Below are 20,690 nucleotides of genomic sequence, written 5' to 3'. Positions count from 1 at the left end.
GCTAGCCTAGGAGACGGACCGCGGTTCGATCCCCCGGCGTCCCATATGGTCCCCCAAGCCAGGAGCGACTTCTGAGCGCATAGCCAGGAGTAACCCCTGAGCGTTACCGGGTGTGGCCCAAAAACCAAAAAAAAAAAAAAAAAAAAAAAAAAAAAAAACCATTGTCCTTCATAGTTGGGTTTCAGACATACAATGTATCAGGGCCAATCATACCACCATTGTCAATTTTCCTCCACTAATATTCTCCAATTACATCCCTGTCACCCCCTCTACCCCCAGCCTGCCAGTAGCACAGGCCCATTTTAAGTTTAGATTGCTAAAGTTTGGGTCTCTTGATTCCATTGTTGTTGCCTTTGGCTTGAATATTTGGTTTTGTCCTTTTTTCCTTTTTTTTTTTTTTTTAAATCTCCACCACTGCACCTGAGACTACTTGGCCCCTGGTCCCCATCCTTTCATATAGAGTTTCTCCCTCCACTCAGTTTCTTCCTTTCCTCACTATACTCTGGGACCATGATCTGCTTTTTAATCCCTAAGCTTTTAAGTAATGTTTGTCTAACTTGGTGATGTGCTTAGGCAAAGATTTCCTGGTCGCTAGACAGAGTGAATAGAAACACAACATACAAATGTCTGGGTCCTAAAAATAAGCTGTGCATGCTATCTTATACCCTGATGCCCTACCACCTTCCACCCCATTCTGCTGCAGTTCACTAGCATTTGGGATCATCTCAAGATTTGAAAAAAGTCCATGCTGTCAACACTAGTGAGTTCAGGGCTCGGTGCTCTGACAGAGCCCCGTCCTTCAAACAGCACAGTGGGCGCCCTGGGGAGCTCAAGCCAGAGGCCTGGCCCGCCTTTGAGAGGTGTGTTCTGTTGGTTCTGGAGAGATGGCACTCCACTCCGTCTCATGAGGGGAAGCAGGCTTCTAGGTCCACATCTTCTAGAAGTAGGGACATGCTGAGAACACATGTTCCTAACCATGCCAGCATTTGGGACTAGGCTCAGGAGAGGATGATAAAGGAGGATGAGGATGACTTGTAGGGAGTCTTACATTTCTCAGACAGCATTTTCTTGGCTAGATCTGACCATTTCCTCTCAGGTACCACACACACTTTTGCACTATGGAGCCCAGGTCCCCCTTGCACATAGGGATCCATGGGGAAAATGGTTCATTCTTTTCTGTGTCCTCTGTGGTTGTGTCTGGTACAGCCATAGACACTGTTGGTAGGTCCCTGCCTCTGTGTTTTGCCTTTAACAGTCTGCTCAAGTCCAAGGAGCAATGGGCAAGCAATGGGTTTTCTGCTTGTGTGTAGCAGACTTGCCACTTTTATACTCTTCCCTAGGAGGAAGGGTCAGTCCTTGTGCCTCTTGTTGAAACTCGTACAGAGGCTGCCTTGGGAGTATCAGTGGGGGAGGAACAGCACTAAGCCCATCAAGGCGAGTTAGAACAAAGGTGGGTGGGAGGAGGGGTCTGGAGCAGAAACAGGATAGGGCACTTGCCTTGTATGAGGCTGACCAGAGTTCTATCCCAGTCATCTCCCATAGGCCCTAAGCACCACCAGGAGTAAGTCGTGGGTGCAGAGCCAGGAATAACCCTTGATCATCACTGGTGTGGCCCCAAACAACAACAAAGGTGGGCGGGAGATGGTCCTGAACAGCAGCATGTCCAAAAATCTGATGGCTTGATGCCAGATTTTCTTTCCTTTATTATGCAAATTCCTGGAGCAAGTTTTTCACAAACTAGTCAAGTGACACACTTCCAATACCTCACCATGTACCATCCCAGTCTGGATGACACCATGAACTACCCTCACTAAAGATCTTACAGCTCACTAGCCGTGGTCCCAATAAATTAAAGCAGAGAAGCATTGGGGTCTTCTTTGCGACTTAGTGTCATTTCACCCCCCAGGTTAAGAGGCCTGAGAGAGAAGTGCAAGGATTAGAACAGGGTCTAAGCTTTACCCAGCCACAGTTGCAAGAAACTGAGGCAGAGTTATCACTGGGATCCTCTTTGTGAAATGGTGAAGTACCATTTCACCCTCCAGGTCAGGAAGAAGAAAAGAGTGTGGTTGGAGCACACAGCATAGCATTTCTTCACCTCTTTATACCTCACTATGAGCTATGAAGACATCCTAACTCCAGTCACCAAGTACAACACACAAAGAAAACCTCTAGACTTCAAAAGTCACAATGAGCAAGCAATGCAGGACCCCAATATGCTTAGTGAGTAAAGATGATAGCCATGAAGTCCCAACCAATGTTAACCATCTATATAACCTCTCTGATAGAACAATTACATCATCATCAAATAAAAGAATCTTCCTCAAAGAAGAAATATAAATGGTCAAAAGGCACATGAGAAAAATCCTCTGCATTATTAATCCTTAGGAAGATGCAAATCAACAATGAGACATCATCTCACATCAGAGAATGGCACACATTAGCTGTGGGAATGTCTACAAGTTTGACCTTTCTAAAAATAATATGGACATTCCTTAAAAAAAACAAAAAAAGCAAAAAAAAAAAAAAAATCCCCAAAACTAGGAATTGAGCTTCCATTTGACCCAGCAACTCTATTTCTTAAAATATATCCCAATTGTCCAAAAATAAAATGGAGAAAAGATATTTACAACCTATGTTTTTTGCAGCACTATCCAGAACAGTCAAAAATCTGAAAACAACCCAGAGTCCAAGAATAGATGACTGGATAAAGAAATTATGGTACATATACATAACGGAATACTAATCAGCCATAAGAATAGATACCTGGAGAGTATCATTCTGAGTGAAGTTAGTCAGAGGGAAGAAACTGACGCATGATCTCCCTCATATGTGGGACATAAAGACACCTAACAGTGGAACAACAAATACCAAAGACAATGGAAATAAAGAACATGAGAATTGGTATTCAGCAGGAAATAACTATGGTGGAGGAAAGCACCAACCAGGAGGAGGTGGTGATGCTGAGAAGAAGTGTTATGTATGAAACTCCATCAGCAACAATATGATAAACCACAGTACAAAGATTTTTTATATATATATATATATATATATATATAAATGTATAGAAGCAGACCGATAGGAGAAAATGTGGCTGGAGGTCAGATCCATTGGTGGTGGGAAGTGGACACTGGTGACGGGATTAGTGTTAAACATTATATGCCTGAAATTCAATCATGAATAAATTGTAATTTAACGGTGACATTTAAGTAAAACTTAAAAAAATGTAAAGAAAAAAAGAAAAAAATCAGCAACACAGGATGGACCTTGGTTCAAATCCCAGCATCCCATATGGTCCCCTGAGCCTGCCAGGAACAACTTCTGAGCAGAGCCAGGAGTAATCCCTGAGCGCTGCTGGGTGTGACCCAAAGGCGCCCCCCCCCCCAAAAAAAAAAAGAGGAAAAAAATATCATAGCTCAAGGTTTGGCAAAAATAATGCTCTGCTTATTGATACAAATTATTAAACAGAAAAAAGGGGGGAACAAATTATTAGAACAGGCCACACATTTTGAGGGGGGGTCACACCCGGCAGCGCTCAGGGGTTCCTCGTGGCTCTACACTCAGAAATCGCTCCTGGCAGGCTCAGGGGACCATATGGGATGCCGGGATTTGAACCACTGTCCTTCTGCTATCTTTCTGGCCCCACATCTTAAATCTGGTGTTTTCAAACTAATGAGTAAATGGCTAAGGGTTAAAATATAGATGAGGGCTGGAGAGTGAGCAGAGGTCAATACCTAGCATGCAACTGGCTCTCTGAGCACTGTCAGGTATGCCCTTTGCCTCCCCCAAAGAATGGGCATATCAAATTCAAAAGGTTACATACCGTCAAGAGTAAAGTTTAGTACAGACCAATTCTTTGATAATATTAATGTCCTAATTAAGGTTTGAATTCATGAAAGGTTCTACTTCTAAGGCAAAACAATTGGACAGGTGCTAAAAACTAACATCAGAATAAAAAAGAATCCTTGAAACATGGCATTTCTCTGTAACCTCCTTTTGTATTTATTTTGCCTTTTTCCTAGGACTTTGGTAAGCAAGAGCCAGGCACCTGGCCAGGAACCATGCAGGTCTGCAGCTTCCATTCCCTCCAAGCCAACCTGGGTGGGAGCCTCTCACCTTGTTCCGCTTGGCCCCCTTGTCCGAGCTTCTCTTCTCACAGTCAACCCGCTTCCCTGGGGGAGGCTGCTTGTGGTCTGGATTCTTCTGGCAGCCCCCTTTTCCTGGCGGTCGGGGTACCCGGGAGAGAAGGCTGAGAGTTATCCTCACCAATAGCTGGTCTGGGGGAGAGGGGTCCCTGAGCTGGGAGAGCATTTTGGGGTCCTTTCGGTTCTCTTCTGGGGCTACCCCGGTGCGCTGGCTGCTACTTGTCTTGCTCCGGGCTCCAGGCACAGGAGCAGCCAGCGTCAAGTGCCTGGTGTCCACAAGGTCCTTGGTGAGCTCCGGCCCTGAGCATGCCTCTGGTGGGGCTGGGGGATCGCCCCCGTGCTTCTTCTTCTCCCTGGGAGCAGGCTCCTTGCTCTCGCCAGTACGCGGTCTGCCTTTCGTTTTCACTTTTGGCTTGTCTTTGGACGGCTGCTCTCTGGGAGTAAAGGGGGATGGAGACGCCTCACTCTCTACTTGCAAGCTGGGTCTCGAGACCGTGACTGCTGGGGCCTTGCAGGGTCTCTTGGGCTGTTTGGTTCCCACTGTTTGCCTCTTTGGTGGCTCCTGCAGAACAGAGGCCTTCTGGCAGCTTCTCTTGCCAACGTGAGGGCCTTCAGAAGGAACCCGGGGAGCTCTGCTGGAGCTTTTAGGGGGAGGATCTTTGGATTCTGAACAAGTAGAGTTACTCTCATCCCCATCTTTGCCTTGACTGGTCCCCAGAGCCTCCGGGAGTGCCACAGGTTGGCTGACTTTGGTTAGCCAATTGTCCAGCTGCCATTTGTTTGTTGAGGGAGGTTCAGGCTGAAATAAAAACAAGGATAAAAAGGTTAAGTGACCACTGCCAAGAAAACGGTCTTCTTTTTTTCTTTTTTTTTTGAAAATGGTCTTCTGTGCTATTTCATTCTACATGACATTTCATTCTACAGTACTCATGATTGTGAATTTCACATTTTAAAAATCTTGCTTCTTTTAACACACTTTCATTGAAATTACTGGCTTGAATTCATTCCTCTTACTTAAATTTTATATTCACATGTTATTTTACTTCTAATAAGGTTTTCAGTGTGGGATGGGTGTTGGAACACTATGACTGAAACTCAATCATGCACAACTTTGTAATTGTATTTCATGGTGACTCAATTAAAAATAGTTATTTTTTTTTGTTTTTTTGGGGGGCCACACCTGGTGGCCCTCAGGGGTTGGTTACTCCAAGTTCTGTGCTCAGAAATTGCTCCTGGAAGGCTTGGGACCAAACCCAGGTTGGCCACATGCAAGGCAAATGCCTTACCCTCTCTCTATGCTATCGCTCTGGCCCCTCAATTAGAATTTTTATTCAAGAAAAAAATCATGGAGTCGAAATGATAGCACAGCAGTAGGGTGTTTGCCTTGTAAGCAGCCAATCCAAGACAGATGATGGTTTGAATCCGGATCCCATATGGTCCCCTGTGACTGCTGAGAGTGATTTCTGAGCACAGAGCCAGGAGTAACTCTCGTTGCCTCCGGGTGTGACCCAAAAACCAAAACCAAAATTAAAAAAAAAACAAACCAAAAATTCACATTAGGGCCAACATTATACTCTGGTCTGAAACATCTCATTAGCACAGAGAGATTTGAAGGCAATGATATGACATGGATTAGCCATAAAATGGATAATAGCTAGGAAATAAACAGAAGAGATCTAAACTTGCTGTTTAAAACTTTGCTGCTAATGGACTGTTGCTGTAACCCACCATCTAACTTAGCCTGTGGTCTTGTTAACACAATGACAGAGAACTTTGTCATTCCACATTCCAGGATTGTGTGTGGCATATGACATTTTACCCAAGGTAATTATTCTGAGCACCCTGTGGGCATATTATATCGGTGTTACATAGTATTGCATAAACTATAGGTTATTCCTATATATTATTATATCCCATAGTAGCTATATTTCACACAGTTTATGCTACGCAGAAAACTAGTGTCTCTAGAATAAGCATGGTATTTTTTTTACAGGAGGTACATTACCGACATGTGACAAATTTTTACTAAGTTAATTCTTACAGGTGATCAGCATAACAGGCTGAATCATATACATAACACAGTGTGCTAGGAAGGAAATGCAAGGAGCCACTGAACTAATTCAATATACAGTTAAGAAGCTAAGGAACTCAGTCCGGTGGCAGACACAACTATGAAAGAAGACTGTTATCAATTTCCCCAACTAAAGAATTCCAAATAATTCAAGTCTGTGAGAACATGGAAACTTAATACATGTGAGGTATATAGTTCTAATGTAAAGGCTTTTTGGCCATTTTTTTTTTTATCATTTAATACAGAATGATCAGGCAGATTAGTGAAGGATTAGTAAAGCAGTAAAAAATATGGGCCAGAGTGACAGTATAGTGGCTCCAGTGTTTGCCTTGCTGGTGGCTAATCTGCACTCCATATGTTCCCTGGGTTTGCAGGAGTAAGCCCAAACAGTGCTGGGCATGGTCAAAACAAAACAAAACAAAACACACCCAATTTTTGTTTTGTTTTGTTTTGTTTGTTTTTGGGCACAACCTGTGGCCCTCAGGGGTTACTCAGAAATCGTTCCTGGCTCGGGGACCATGTGAGACTGTCATAAGACATGTTAGCCACATGCAAGGCAAACGCCCTACCGCTGCGCCACCGCTCAGGCCCCCGAAGATCCCCACATTTAAAATAAATGGCAAGGAAGATAAATGTGGGCTTAGCAGTAGAATGCATTCCTAAACTCAAGTTCTGATTCCTGGGACTACAGAGTTCCCCCAAACACCACTGGAAGTAACCCCCAAGCACTGAGCATTCAAAAGCCACCAAACACAGTCAAACATATCTCCAGAACAAAAAAGCTACTAGGGTTTAGTATGTGATTCATCTTATAATCCTTAACTAATATAGGAGACATAATAATGTAGGAGTTTATTTTATTTTATCTTTGATTTTTGGGCCACACCCGGTGACGCTCAGGGGTTACTCCTGGCTATGTGCTCAGAAGTTGCTCCTGGCTTGGGGGACCATATGGGACGCCGGGGGATCGAGGTCCGTCCTAGACTAGCGCTGGCAAGGCAGATACCTTACCTCTAGCGCCACCGCGCCAGCCCCTGAGGAGTTTATTTTAAAAGAAAGGAAAAGTAGTCAGATACCTGGAGAAAATCTAAAGTTTTAAAATATAAACAAAAGAAATGTTTCTGGAAAGTTTAACTTCAGTATATAATAAATAAATAAACCAAGTCTAGATTCATCTGCCCATCAACACAAATATGCACATACAGACTTCTGTGAGAAAATTAGAAATATAAGCAGGGGCTGGAGTGACAGTACAGCAAGGCAGATGCCTTGCATGTAAGCTCACCTTGGTTCGGTCCCCAGTACCCCATATGGTTCCCTGAGACAGCCGGGAATAATTTTTCTTTCTTTCTTTTCTTTTTCTTTCTTTCTTTCTTTCTTTCTTTCTTTCTTTCTTTCTTTCTTTCTTTCTTTCTTTCTTTCTTTCTTTCTTTCTTTCTTTCTTTCTTTCTTTCTTTCTTTCTTTCTTTCTTTCTTTCTTTCTTTCTTTCTTTCTTTCTTTCTTTCTTTCTTTCTTTCTTTCTTTCTTTCTTTCTTTCTTTCTTTTCTTTCTTTCTTTCTTTCTTTCTTTCTTTCTCTCCTTCTTTCTCTTCCTTCCTTCCTTCCTTTTTTCTTTCTTTTTCTTTATTTCTTCTCTTTCTCTCTTTCTCTTTCTCTTTCTTTGTTTGTTTGTTTCTTTCTTCCTTCTCTCTTTCTTTATCTTTCTTTTTCTTTCTTTCTCTCTTTCTCTTTCTTTCTCTTTTTCTCTCTCTCTCTCTCTCTCTCCTTCCTTCCTTCCTTCCTTCCTTCCTTCCTTCCTTCCTTCCTTCCTTCCTTCCTTCCTTTCTTTCTTTCTTTCTTTCTTTCCTTCTTTCCTTCCTTCCTTCCTTCCTTCCTTCCTTCCTTCCTTCCTTCCTTCCTTCCTTCCTTCCTTCCTTCCTTCCTTCCTTCCTTCTTTCTTTCTTTCTTTCTTTCTTTCTTTCTTTCTTTCTTTCTTTCTTTCTTTTTGGGCCACACCTGGTGATGCTCAGGGTTTACTCCTGGCTTTGCACTCAAGACCCCATTAGATGCTGGGGACCAATTCTGAGTCAGCCCTGTTTAAGGCGAGAGCTCTGGCCCCCAAGAGTGATTCCTGAGTGCAGAGCCAGTAGTAGCAGCGAGTATCACAGAGAGTGCCCCATCCCAAACAAATAATAAACAAAACAAAAACAATTCTTGGGCCAGAGCTGTAGTATAGCACGTGTGGCATTTGCCTTTATGCAACAGATCCAGCTTGGATCCCTTATGGTCTTCTGCATCCTACCAGGAGTCATTCCTGCGTGCAGAATTTCCAGAGCACCACAGGGTATGGCCCCAAAACAAGACAGAGAAATAAAAACAAGAATAAAATTCTAAGTAAGGGTCTGAGCTGCTCAAAGGACTGGAGCTTAGGCTTCACATCTGCATTGTCATGTGTGCCCAATAAAGGAAGGTGGGTCACATTTTCTTCAGCCAGAAGCCAAGCTCATGTGGGAGGTCGGGACTCGAACCGCGGTTTGTCCGGGGTAAGCTGCATGAGAGAGCAGTCGCCGTATCCATTACACTATACTCAGTCTCTGGGTCACATTTTCATCCACCCAGAGTCCAAGCAAAAAGTTTTACTTATTTTTTTTTTCAAGTTAAGACTACTAAGTAATAGGATAGGTACAGAGGGGACCACATATTCTAGCAGCCCTGGGGGTGAGGGAAGAGGATATGGGAGGTAGGACAAAAACAGAGGAATAGGGAGGACAAACCGGTGATGGGAATCCCCCCTGATTTTATGTAAATATGTACCTAAAATATCATTGTCAACAATATGTAAGCCACTATGATCAAAATAAAAATTATGTTAATTAAAAAATTCATTTTTTTGTTTTTGTGCCACACCTTGTGATACTCAGGGGATCTAACCGTAGTCTGTCCTGGGTCAGCCATGTGGCAAGGCAAATGCCCTACCACTGTGCCATCACTCAGATTACAGGGGTAGAGCTTTGTATCTATTATGTGTAAATGATTCACTGGCCTACCAACGTTCCAGTATCATCATCCCTGCCTGGGAAATGTGATGACAATGGTACTGCTGCTGTATGAGATCTCTCTTTCAACCCCCCTCTCTTTCCTCCCTCCCTCCCTAACTCCCTCTCTCTCCTCTTAGGACCCTAAAGGAGAAATCTACATCTTAGACAATGCTGGGGAAAGAGGGGCATGGTGCATCATACCTCAGGGGCTGGCGTTTCGGGGGGCTCATTCTCTTCGCTGTCACTTGAACTGCTCTCGCTTTCAGAGTCAGAGGAGCTGTCTGAGTCACTGGTGCTTTCGGACTCAGCACTGCTGGACCGGGTGGCAGCAGTGGTCGAGGGCGGTGCTGGAAGTGACTGTGTAGCGCTGCAAAGCAGAAAGGAGGGTCAGGCACCAGCCCCACCTTTTTCCTGCTATTCAGTTTTACTGCTATATATTTTAGAGAACTGTGAGGATTTGTCTAGAAATCACATACATGGCATATTACCTAATATTCCTGACTGCTCAAATTGCCCAGACCAGAGCGGGGACATACGGACCCAAATAGCAGATAACTGGATACTACTGCATAGGAAAGCCTGTGGCACTTTGTTCCAAAAGAAAAAAGAACATTCTGGAGCTATACAACACGAAAGCTAACTGTTGTGTACTTACTTTTTTTTCTTTTTTTTACCTCCTTTGAAGATCTGGATGTACACTAGGAAAGTTCTAATCAAATATTTGTATATCAAGTCATTTTTAATAGTATCTTTATTTAAACACCATGATTACAAACATGTTTATATTAGGGTTCAGTCATAAAAAAGAACACCCCCTTCACCAGTGCAATTGTTGTGTACTTTCTTTTTCTTTTTTGTTTTTTTGGGCCATACCTAGTGGCACTTTGGAGTTAATCCTGGCAGGATCGGGGGACCATATGGGATACCAGGAATTGAACCCAGGTTCATCCCAGTTTGCCATGTGCAAGGCAAACACCTGTTGTACTTTCTATCAGGCCTGTGGCCTGTCAATTTTAATCAAATGTTCTTGGCAGACAATCACATCTATTACTTAGAGTTGTTTGTGTCTTCTTAATTCTATAAATGCAGTGTGTATGTGGGGGGACAGGGGATGTTATGAATATCGTCACAAAGCTTGATTATTTATTAATTGCTCTCTTCAAGTCTGTTGCCTTTCTATATATTAACTAAAAGGAGTTGGTTTATAAGAGGAGCCAATGTTAAAATCTCTCTCATGTGGACATGGGTTGGATCCCTGAATCACATGGTCCCAAGTATGACTGAGAGCAACTTCTGGGCACAGAGGTAGCAGTGGGCCCCACCACTTCCTCATGTACCCTAACAAATTCCTGTTGTGTATATAGACCAATAGAAGCCAGATAGTACTATAATGGTGTTTCTCTGGAAAAGGACCTCAATCTAGTTACACTTTGGACTAAAATTCTAAAATGGACCAGAATTTGACTAGAGGCCAAGGAACATCCCCCCACTGACTAATCAGCTCAAGTAGAGATTAACTACTATACATTTTAGTAAGTCACTAGGGTTAGAGAGGTATATAGGGCTTAAGGTGCTTGCATTGAAAGCAGCTTCTATTTTGAAGAAGTAGAAACCCTGTTTCTATTTTGATCCCTGGACCACCAAAGAGACAAAGCAAGGACTAAGATCTCAGTACAAGATATAGCCCAAACACTTTTTCCCTCCCTACCCTAACCCACATACCCCATACAAAGAGGCCACTAAATTGGGCTGGAGCGACAGCAGAGAGGCAGGGCATTTGCCTTGCATGCGGCCAACACAAGACAGACACCAGTTTGAGTCCTGGCATCCCATATGGTTCCCCAAGCCTGCCAGGGGCAATTTCTGAGCTAAGAGCCAGGTGTAACCCCTGAGCACAGACCGCCGGGTGTGGCTCAAACACCAAAAAAAAAGAGGCCACTAAATCTAAGTCAGGGAAAACAAGAATATTGATGGCACTGCTGGACATACATAGACTTTCAAAGCACATCTTAAAGACTTTGTCTTAGATGATGTTAGGCGCCACCCCCCCAAATCAACCGTTATGATCTTGCACTAAATCTCCAAATTCACCTAAAAAAATTTTAAGATAACAAATTTAGATAACAACAAAAGCAACTGAGGCAACTTTAGAATGAACATAATAAAATGATATAATCTCACATAAAATGCTGTGTCAACTTATGTGACCCTTTACATACTGACAACTGAAGAGCCTATGCTGATGATCAAAATAAGGGACACTCCCCCCCCCCCCAAGAAAAAAAGAAAAAAGAAACACTTTCCATCTTCTTTCTACCTTTACTGGGTCCTGACCCTGCTTTTCTTTTCTCCACTTTTAAGTTCAGAAAGTTTGACATTCTATAGGTCACAATAAGCCACCAGAAATTATGGAATGAAATGGGCTATAAACAAAAATGAGCAACCCTATATACCCCAAGACCCCAAAGATTTATAGGAATTCCCTCTGCTTTAGCTGTGGCGTTGTAGACAACATGTCAGGAAGGGTTGGGGTTCATGAGTTTTGTTTTTAAAACCAAGCTAGTTTGGGAATAGATAATCAATTCTCAAAAGGTAAAACAATTTGAGAGCACCAGAGTCCTCAAACCATTAATTCCCGTATGAAAAGACATTATAAAGGTGGTTTTGGAGAGTTCCCACTTGAAAGATCTAAATATTCAACTCACTAAGATATTTCTAGCTGCTGATGGTGTTAGTAACACTTTTCAGCACACTAAATGTGCCAAAGATCTTGGAGACCAGAGTAATAACACAGTGGTAGGGTGTTTGCCTTGCACCCAGCCTACCGGGGACAGACCTGGGTTAGATCCCCAGCATCCCATATGGTTCCCAGAGCCTGCCAGGAGCAATTTCTGAGTGCAGAGCCAGAAGTAACCCCTGAGCACCACCAGATGTGGCCCCAAAACAAAACAAACAATAATGTACCAAAGATATTTTCCCAGTAGGGGAAGGAAGGGTCTGGGACACACTCAGCAATGCCTAAGGCTTACTCCTGGAAGTTCTTGGGGGACCTATAAGGTACCAGGGATTGAACCTGGGTCAGCCACATGCAAGGCCTTACCCACTGTACTATTTATTGTTCTGGTGCCCCTCCCCCAGACCATTTAAAAAAGATGTGACAAATCATAAAATTGATGGAACTAAAAACAATCCATAAAAAGCAATTCATTCCTAGAAATAATAATTTAGCTTTATATTTTGAAAACAAAGGGTCACTTTTGTGACAATACTGGGCTTTGTCTAACTTTTCAAATGCTGGTTACATGATACTAACCAATGTGATTAAGCTGACTTTTAAAACTCTTCAAAACATTGAATTGGTTAAACTGGTGGATTTAGGTAGTTGCAAGGCACCTTTCTCATTTACAGATTTAACAATTCTTCTGTGGCCAATTGAAGCTTCTAAAATATAAAATAGTTCTTTCTACTGTGATCCTCTTCTTCCCTCCTAGAAAGAATCTATAGAAAGTATTAAATAAGGGGCCAGAGAGATAGCATGGAGGTAGGGCATTTGCCTTGCATGTAGAAGGATGGTGGTTCAAATCTTGGCATCCCATCTGGTCCCCCAAGCCTGCCAGGAGCAATTTCTGAGCTTAGAGCCAGGAGTAACCCCTGAGCGCTGTTGGGTGTCACCCAAAAACCAAAATAAATAAATAAATAAAAATATTAAATAAGATTATTACCCCCCCCCCTTTGTTTAAAGCCACCATGTTTGAAGCTAGGGCGGCATGACACAGTACCTTGGAGGTGCGGAAGAGGAGGGAGGCTTCTCAGAGTTCTAGTCATGTTCACAGTGAGAAAGGAGCGTCAGGAAAAGAATAAAAAACAGGTTAGGATATACAGCTCAAAAGTGTTGGATTTAAAAGGATTTTTGAGGTGGTAAGGTGAACCGTGCTTACTTGTTCACTGTCGCTATCCTCGCTGTCACTAAGCTGAAGGTCATCTTCAAGCATGCTAGATAGGGCAAGGACAGAGATGTCACATAACTTAAAACCACTCAGAATATTTCTTTTAGCATATGCCTAGAAACTATGCTTAACAGAACCAAAGAGGGCAGGACATAAAGTTTATTCATTCATCAAATACTTTATTTTTCTTGAAATGCCTTACAAACAGCATATAAGAACTAGTTCAGCACAAGCTCCTTCCCATGATGAAACAGGCATATTTTGGGGCTTACCTATCATGAGACAAGAATTTGTTGCCAGCTTCAAGACAAAAGTCCTCATCTCTAATCAATTTGAGGAGAGGGCATGCAGAACACATACACAGCAAAAAATATATATGTATAGGACACTCATTTTTCCCTCTAATCTAACAAATAAAATTACTAGACATAGGGCCCGGAGAGATAGCACAGCGGCGTTTGCCTTGCAAGCAGCCGATCCAGGACTAAAGGTGGTTGGTTCGAATCCCGGTGTTCCATATGGTCCCCGTGCCTGCCAGGAGCTATTTCTGAGCAGACAGCCAGGAGTAACCCCTGAGCAATGCCGGGTGTGGCCCAAAAACCAAAAAAAAAAAAAAAAAAAAAATACTAGACATAAAATATACTGAATAGATGACTTTGCAAAGTGCTTTGAACTGTCAGACACTCAGACTGTTTAATCAAAGGGCATTAATATTCCTAATTTATTATTTTCACACATAAAAATATTCTCTTTTGTCTACTCGGGCACTAATGTGTTGAAAGGGTAGTAAAGGGGCCGGAGAGATAGCGTGGAGGTAGGGCATTTGCCTTGCATGCAAAAGGACAGGGGTTCGAATTCCGGCATCCCATATGGTCCCCCGAGCCTATCAGGAGCGATTTCTGAGTAGAGAGCCAGGAGTAACCCCTGAGCGCTGCCGGGTGTGATCCCCCACCACAAAGAAAAAAAATTTAAAAATTAAAAAGGGTAGTGAAGCAAGTAATGCTGTTGAGAAAACAGGGTTAATTTTATTAACATTCTAGTGAAATTAAAATTAGCTTTCTCTCTCTTTTTCTTTTTTCTTCGAACCACACCGTTTGCAGCTCAGGGGTTACTCCTGGCTAAGTGCTCAGAAATTGTCCCTGGCTTGGGGGGACCATATGGGATTCCGGGGGATTGAACCGCAGTCCTTCCTTGGCTAGTGCTTGCAAGGCAGACACCTTACCTGTAGTGCCACCTCACTGACCCCAAAATTAGCTTTCTCAAGGTTATATTAATACTGAACTCTAAGCATTCTATAGCACATGATAACCATAAATATGAAAAGCAACATTTCCCAGACTATAGTCTTTACCAGTATCTTGGCCTATTCTGTCTCTTTCCATTTCAAAATCTCCCAAATATCAAAGGAATGAACCAATCACCATTCCCTAACATTTTCCCCAAATTAAGACTATATCTGAGAGAATGTATTAAGTGAAACTGAAAACAAAATAAAGCTGCTTGAGCATTACTGATTCTCCAAAGAATGAATTAGCTGCTAAGATTTTTGCAGTTTATCTAAAAATACCTTGTCAATAATCTGACCATCAGCTCCTCCTGCAAAACCCACGGTCTGCCATTAAATCAAGCAGGCATGATTATTTTAGGAATCTGGTCAAATTGCTGTTTTCCCAATGAATACGAGGGATAAAACTTGGCTGCTTCATAATAACTGCCAACAAGAACATTGTAATTCTGCCAAAGAACTACTTTCACCAAGAAATGGACTAAAAATACCCTGTGTTAAGTTTTCATAAAAAAGTTACCTCTAGCTACCTGCAAAGGTAGATCACTTTCAGTATTTAATTAGTGAAAGTTAAGTTCAGATTTTAGCAAGAATAGAAAACACAGCCTTTGAATGTAGGATTCTGCCATTAGCAATCATAAAGGTGTAGAAGCATCATAAGACAGGTTTGCTGTTAAATGCTGGGATATGTTAAATGCTGTTAAATGATGGGATATATGCAAACAGAAAGTAAAAGGTATCTTTGTAAGATATGACTATTAAAATATCTAGCAAACTATTACAATATTGACTATCACCAACAAAACCACAATCAATGGACCTCTTTGTTTCTTAGTCAGTGGTTGGTTTTGTGTAGAGTGATTTTCCTTAATCTCCTGAAACATCAGTGATCATGTTATCCAACCACACTTCCGTTGTAAGCTGCCTGCCAAACTACTGAGTGCCGTGGCATCCCATGCTCCTACGGGCAGTCAGAAACACTTGCGGGGTAAGCTAAGCTAAGTATATCTGAAAGCAAAAGTTCTGAAGCCAGAACAAGCTCAGGAGGCTCAACACAGGAGGCCTTGGTTCAACTAACTCTGGCACCAAACGGACCCCTCCTACTAGCATCCCACCCCCACCCCCCCAGCCCCAGATATGGCTGTGGCCCCTAACAAAACTAAGACAAAAGCAGCACCAAGCAGGTCCCTGTCCAGGGCGATACTTCTCAACCATTATCTGACTGTGCCCGCCCCTAGCCTTGCTTTTTTCCAGTGGCCCCTTTTCTCACAGGTTGGTCTTCTTCATCATTTCATGATTCCCCCAGGAACAGCTGGGACCAAAGTTGGTAAGCACTGTGATATATATAGAGCCAGGAAACAACAGCAACCCATTCCACAGAAGCCCCTCATCTGGCCAAAGCAAGAGCTCAGAGGTGGCAATACACACTGGCATGCAAAGGTTGGGTTCTATGTCCCACACATCACTTGAGAGTCCCAACACCACTGGGAAGGTCCTCAAAAACAAGCATGAAAGCAACATCTGACTAAGATAGGACCCAGTGGCTACAAGGAAACATTAGAGATGAATAAAACTCTACATCCCAATGGAAAAACAAGACAGGAGTAGGCCGTAAACACCAGTGGATATGACCCAACCCCCTCCCACCAACCAACATCAAACCAACTTGATGGAATATTACCTTTTCCCTTATGAAAATAAAATAGATTTTAAGCCTTATGAAATTTAAAAAACCTGGCCAAATAACTCATTTTTTTTCACCCCCAAAGACAAAGCAATTATTTCATAGTCCAGGGTCCCATGTGGCAACTCTGGCCCTGCTCAAAGGGAGTCAAGGACTCAGGCAGAAAGTCTATGAACTGCCATTTAAGTGCGAACACAATCTATAACAGTTTCAGCTGTAGATCACAGGCCTCATGCAGGCAGCATTGGTAAAGTCGTAAGACTTTCCTCACGTAGGTGGCTAGTGCACGAACTCCTGTTAATTCCTATGGTACCCACAGAAGAAAGACAGACCAGCCTGTTCTCCAGTTCTTAGTGCCAACCTGTCCCCAGGCTGAGATGCCAATAACCTGCAATGAATGCAATTCCAAACCAACAAACTATTTGGGCAAACTAAGTGGCATAGTACTGCCTCTGTCATTTCCATGTTCCTGGCAGATATTTGAATGTATAAATGACAGGTGGGAACATATGGTTCTTATTAGGAGACCAACATTCCTCCCCAGCATCCCAGGGTCAGCAGAGTGACATGAGCAGTGACCGCCAAGCATAGGGCAGGAACTGGACCTTGAGGACAGCTGAATGCTGGATCCCAAAGCAAACCAAACTAAGTAAACATGTGATAACCTAGTGTTAGGTGTGATTAAAACAGAGTGAAGGAACTTCTGGAACAGCTCAACAGGATGGCAGGCTCTATCCCAGGCACTGTATGGTCCCCTGAACACCATTAGTTGTGACCCTGAGCACCAAACATCTGAACACCAATAAAAGACAGGAGGAATACCTCAGGGCCCCAAGTGAAGCTCCAGAACATCAAGTATGGCTCCAAACAAAAACAATTTGAGCAAACCAAATAACCAATCAAGTGAAAACATGTAAGCCTGCAATATTTTACAAATGTGAAGCTAATTTGTCCAAAGGTCTTGCATGGGCCTCCAATTTTCAATTCAGTATAGCTTTTAATAGCATTGGGGACAAAAGGCAGAATAAGGATTAAGGGAGAGGCTCCATAAATGGTGATAAAGGTAAGGAAGCACAGACGAACAATATCTCAGAGCATTGGGGACATTCTATATTCATGAGAATATGGTCCGGGAGGTGACCATGGGCTAACAGATAGGGAGAATGACTCTGGACAAGAATTTTACCATAAAGAAGAAGCTTGAGGCTAACAAGGTGCAAAGTACTGCCAAAAGTGAAAAAGATGATTCAAACTCCATGGATAAAATAAAAAATTTGCAGAGACCCAACACATCCTTTGAACATCTCATCTCTACTGTACTTGTAGCTGTTCGACAGGGTGTTGAACTGTTGCTTCTGAGAATCTGCAGGATTCCAGGCCCAGCTCTGCAACCATGGCTACGACTAAGCAGACAGAAATCCCTGCCTCTGAGATGAATGTAACATTTTCTTCCTCCATTGTTCTTTCCCCATAATACAGGGGTGGGGAGCATGACACAAGACACCCTAAAAAAGAAGGGATGGTATGGGTAGTTGTTGGCCATACAAGGAGACATGACAAAGAGAGAACATGACACAGAAGAGAAGCAAATGACCAGGGACACAGAAAGTAGTGAGTACACAGTGAACCCATGGATAAGCATGTGGCAGGACAGAGTGGAGGAAAGTAGCGAAAAGGAGGGAGTGAAAGTCAGATGGTTTGGGACCTTCCCAGGAGCCAAATCCATGGCTCCTCTATGAAAAGCTTGCACTCCTGTTTTTTCAGTCATATCCAAGTTCTGCCATGCCCAAGCTTGATGGAGAAAATGACTTAGGCCTCAAGTGATTCTTAGAGAATAGAACCTATCTCATTTAATCACTCAATCAGCTTGTAGTACTCTAGGTCACTTGTTAGAGCAAATTCAGAGTTATGATTAAAAATAATACTCAAGGAACTCTTAAAACAATCCTTCAAACATGCAAATACTTCACTTCCAAAAAGAATTCTTCCCTGGCGAAAGTACACCGGCCCAGTGGGGCTCAGCTGTGAAAGACTGTGAGTGTGACCTGTCTATGTCTGTCTACTGTCCTCTTGCGTGAAACTCTTGCGAGTGGGGCAAAAAGAGCCTCCAGAAACCTCGCTCGCCCAGACGCCATTTTCAGGGAGGGACTTCAGAGCATAAAAACCGGCTATCCTTTGCAAAAGCTGGCTCTCTGTGTGTGACACCAGGCGGGGAAAATCCGCGAAAGTACACCGGCCCAGTGGGGCTCAGCTGTGAAAGACTGTGAGTGTGACCTGTCTATGTCTGTCTACTGTCCTCATTGCGTGAAACTCTTGCGAGTGGGGCAAAAAGAGCCTCCAGAAACCTCGCTCGCCCAGACGCCATTTTCAGGGAGGGACTTCAGAGCATAAAAACCGGCTATCCTTTGCAAAAGCTGGCTCCCTGTGTGTGACACCAGGCGGGGAAAATCCGCGAAAGTACACCGGCCCAGTGGGGCTCAGCTGTGAAAGACTGTGAGTGTGACCTGTCTATGTCTGTCTACTGTCCTCTTGCGTGAAACTCTTGCGAGTGGGGCAAAAAGAGGCTCAGAGGAGCACGGCTGCTCCGCTTCGCTACGCGGCCGTGCACTCTTTCTAAGGAAAGAACTCCATTGCAACAAGAAGGAAAAATCACACTAAGAACGGCGCTATATCACAGAAGCAAACATTTCTCTCTGGACTGTCTTCTCTGTTACATGCTCGGGCCTAAGATTTGACCCAGTGTGAGGCTTCATCCACGGAGGACTCCCCTCCCTTAGAGGCAAGTCAGCCCATCCAGAAAGGGAGGAGCCAGAGGAGTGTGCTGCCTACATCATATAGACAATGAATACCACTACAACACGTAGAAAAACCCACAATACAAATGTGACAATGGGGAAACAGCGCAGGCCAGCATCAGACATAGAGAATGAAGATGACAATTCTGAGGACCAGATAATGACTGAACAACTAATCAACCTCTCAGATAAGGACTTTAGACTAGCAATATGGAAGGTGCTCAACAGACTCCAAGAAACCATGGATCGAGTTGAACAGAACACTAATAAGAACCAAGAAAATATGAAGGCAGAAATGACAAAACTCCAAACTGAAATAACATGTCAACTAACAGGCCTGAAAAACTCAGTAAACGAAGTGAATGACAAAATGGATAAGCTCTGGGACAGGGTATCAGAAGCTGAGAATAGACTTGGTGCTGTGGAAGATGAGATACATAACAATTCCATACAGCAGGAGAGATTGGACAAAAAACTTAAAGCAAATGAGCAGACAATGGAAAAATTAGTCAAAGAATGGGAACAGACGAAAATAGAAGTCTATGATAAGATCAACAGAAACAACTTAAGAATCATTGGAGTCCCAGAGACCCAGGAAGAAAATTTCCAGGAAGAATCAATGGTCAAGAACATCATTAAAGAGAAACTTCCAGAGCTAAAGAATATATGTGATCAAATCCTGCATGCCCGAAGAGTACCAACCAAAAGAGACCCCAGAAAAACCACCCCAAGACACATCCTAGTCACAATGACAAATCCCACAGATAGAGACAGAATTCTGAAAACAGCAAGATCAAAAGGGGAAATCATGTTCAAGCAAGCTTCCCTGAGATTTACAGCAGACCTGTCACCAGAAACGCTCAATGCCAGAAAGCAGTGGTGGGATATTGTGACAAGACTGAATGAAATGAATGCTTCACCCAGAATACTATACCCAGCAAAACTCACTTTCCGGTTTGATGGAAGAATACATGGTTTCACAGACAAAAAACAGCTCAGAAACTTCACAGACACAAAACCAGTCTTAAGAGAAAAACTGAAAGACCTAATCTAAGACAAGACTACCCAAAAGACACACCAAATTTTGAAATAAAGATGGCGTTAAATCCAGGACAATTCTTTCTCTCAACGTCAATGGACTAAATGCACCAGTTAAGAGACACAGAGTGGCTAAATGGATCAAAAAACTCAATCCAACCTTCTGCTGCCTACAAGAAACGCACCTGAATAGTCAGAACAAACATAGACTCAAAATAAAAGGCTGGAGAAAAGTTATCCAAGCAAACAACACCCATAAAAAAGCTGGAGTGGCCATACTAATATCAGATAATGCAAACTTTATACTCAGGAAGGTTGTAAGGGACAAAGACGGACATTTTATATTAATCAAGGGGTACGTAGAGCAGGAAGAATTCACTCTCCTAAACATATATGCACCGAATGAGGGGCCAGCAAAATATTTAATACAACTGCTGACAAATCTGAAAAATAATATCAACAACAACACAATAATTGTGGGGGGACCTAAACACGGCTTTGTCAACACTGGACAGGTCAACCAGACTGAAACCCAACAAGAATATACTAGACCTGAGGAGAGAAATGGAAGAAAGAGGCCTAGTGGATATATATAGGACACTCCATCCCCAGAAACCTGGATACACATTCTTCTCCAATGTACATGGTACATTCTCCAGAATAGACTACATGCTGGCACATAAAACATACCTCCATAAGATCAAGAGGATA

At 42.9% G+C, this 20,690-nt stretch overlaps 1 protein-coding gene across 1 annotated transcript in view; it reads right to left on the bottom strand.

Moving 5' to 3' along the window:
- The window catches only part of AFF1 (ALF transcription elongation factor 1), a 103,482-nt gene that overhangs the window by 20,969 nt on the left and 61,823 nt on the right, over positions 1-20,690 (bottom strand). Inside the window, exons 10-13 of the mRNA XM_049789885.1 lie at positions 13,169-13,223; positions 13,010-13,047; positions 9,432-9,597; positions 4,114-4,941 (exon numbers count right to left, since the gene is read on the bottom strand). Coding sequence (XP_049645842.1) covers positions 4,114-4,941; positions 9,432-9,597; positions 13,010-13,047; positions 13,169-13,223 — 1,087 coding nt within the window. The remainder of the gene's footprint in view (positions 1-4,113; positions 4,942-9,431; positions 9,598-13,009; positions 13,048-13,168; positions 13,224-20,690) is intronic.

Source organism: Suncus etruscus, chromosome 16 (assembly GCF_024139225.1).
Source record: "Suncus etruscus isolate mSunEtr1 chromosome 16, mSunEtr1.pri.cur, whole genome shotgun sequence".
Taxonomy (NCBI): Eukaryota; Metazoa; Chordata; class Mammalia; order Eulipotyphla; family Soricidae; genus Suncus; species Suncus etruscus.
This window is presented reverse-complemented; position numbering and strand designations above follow the sequence as displayed.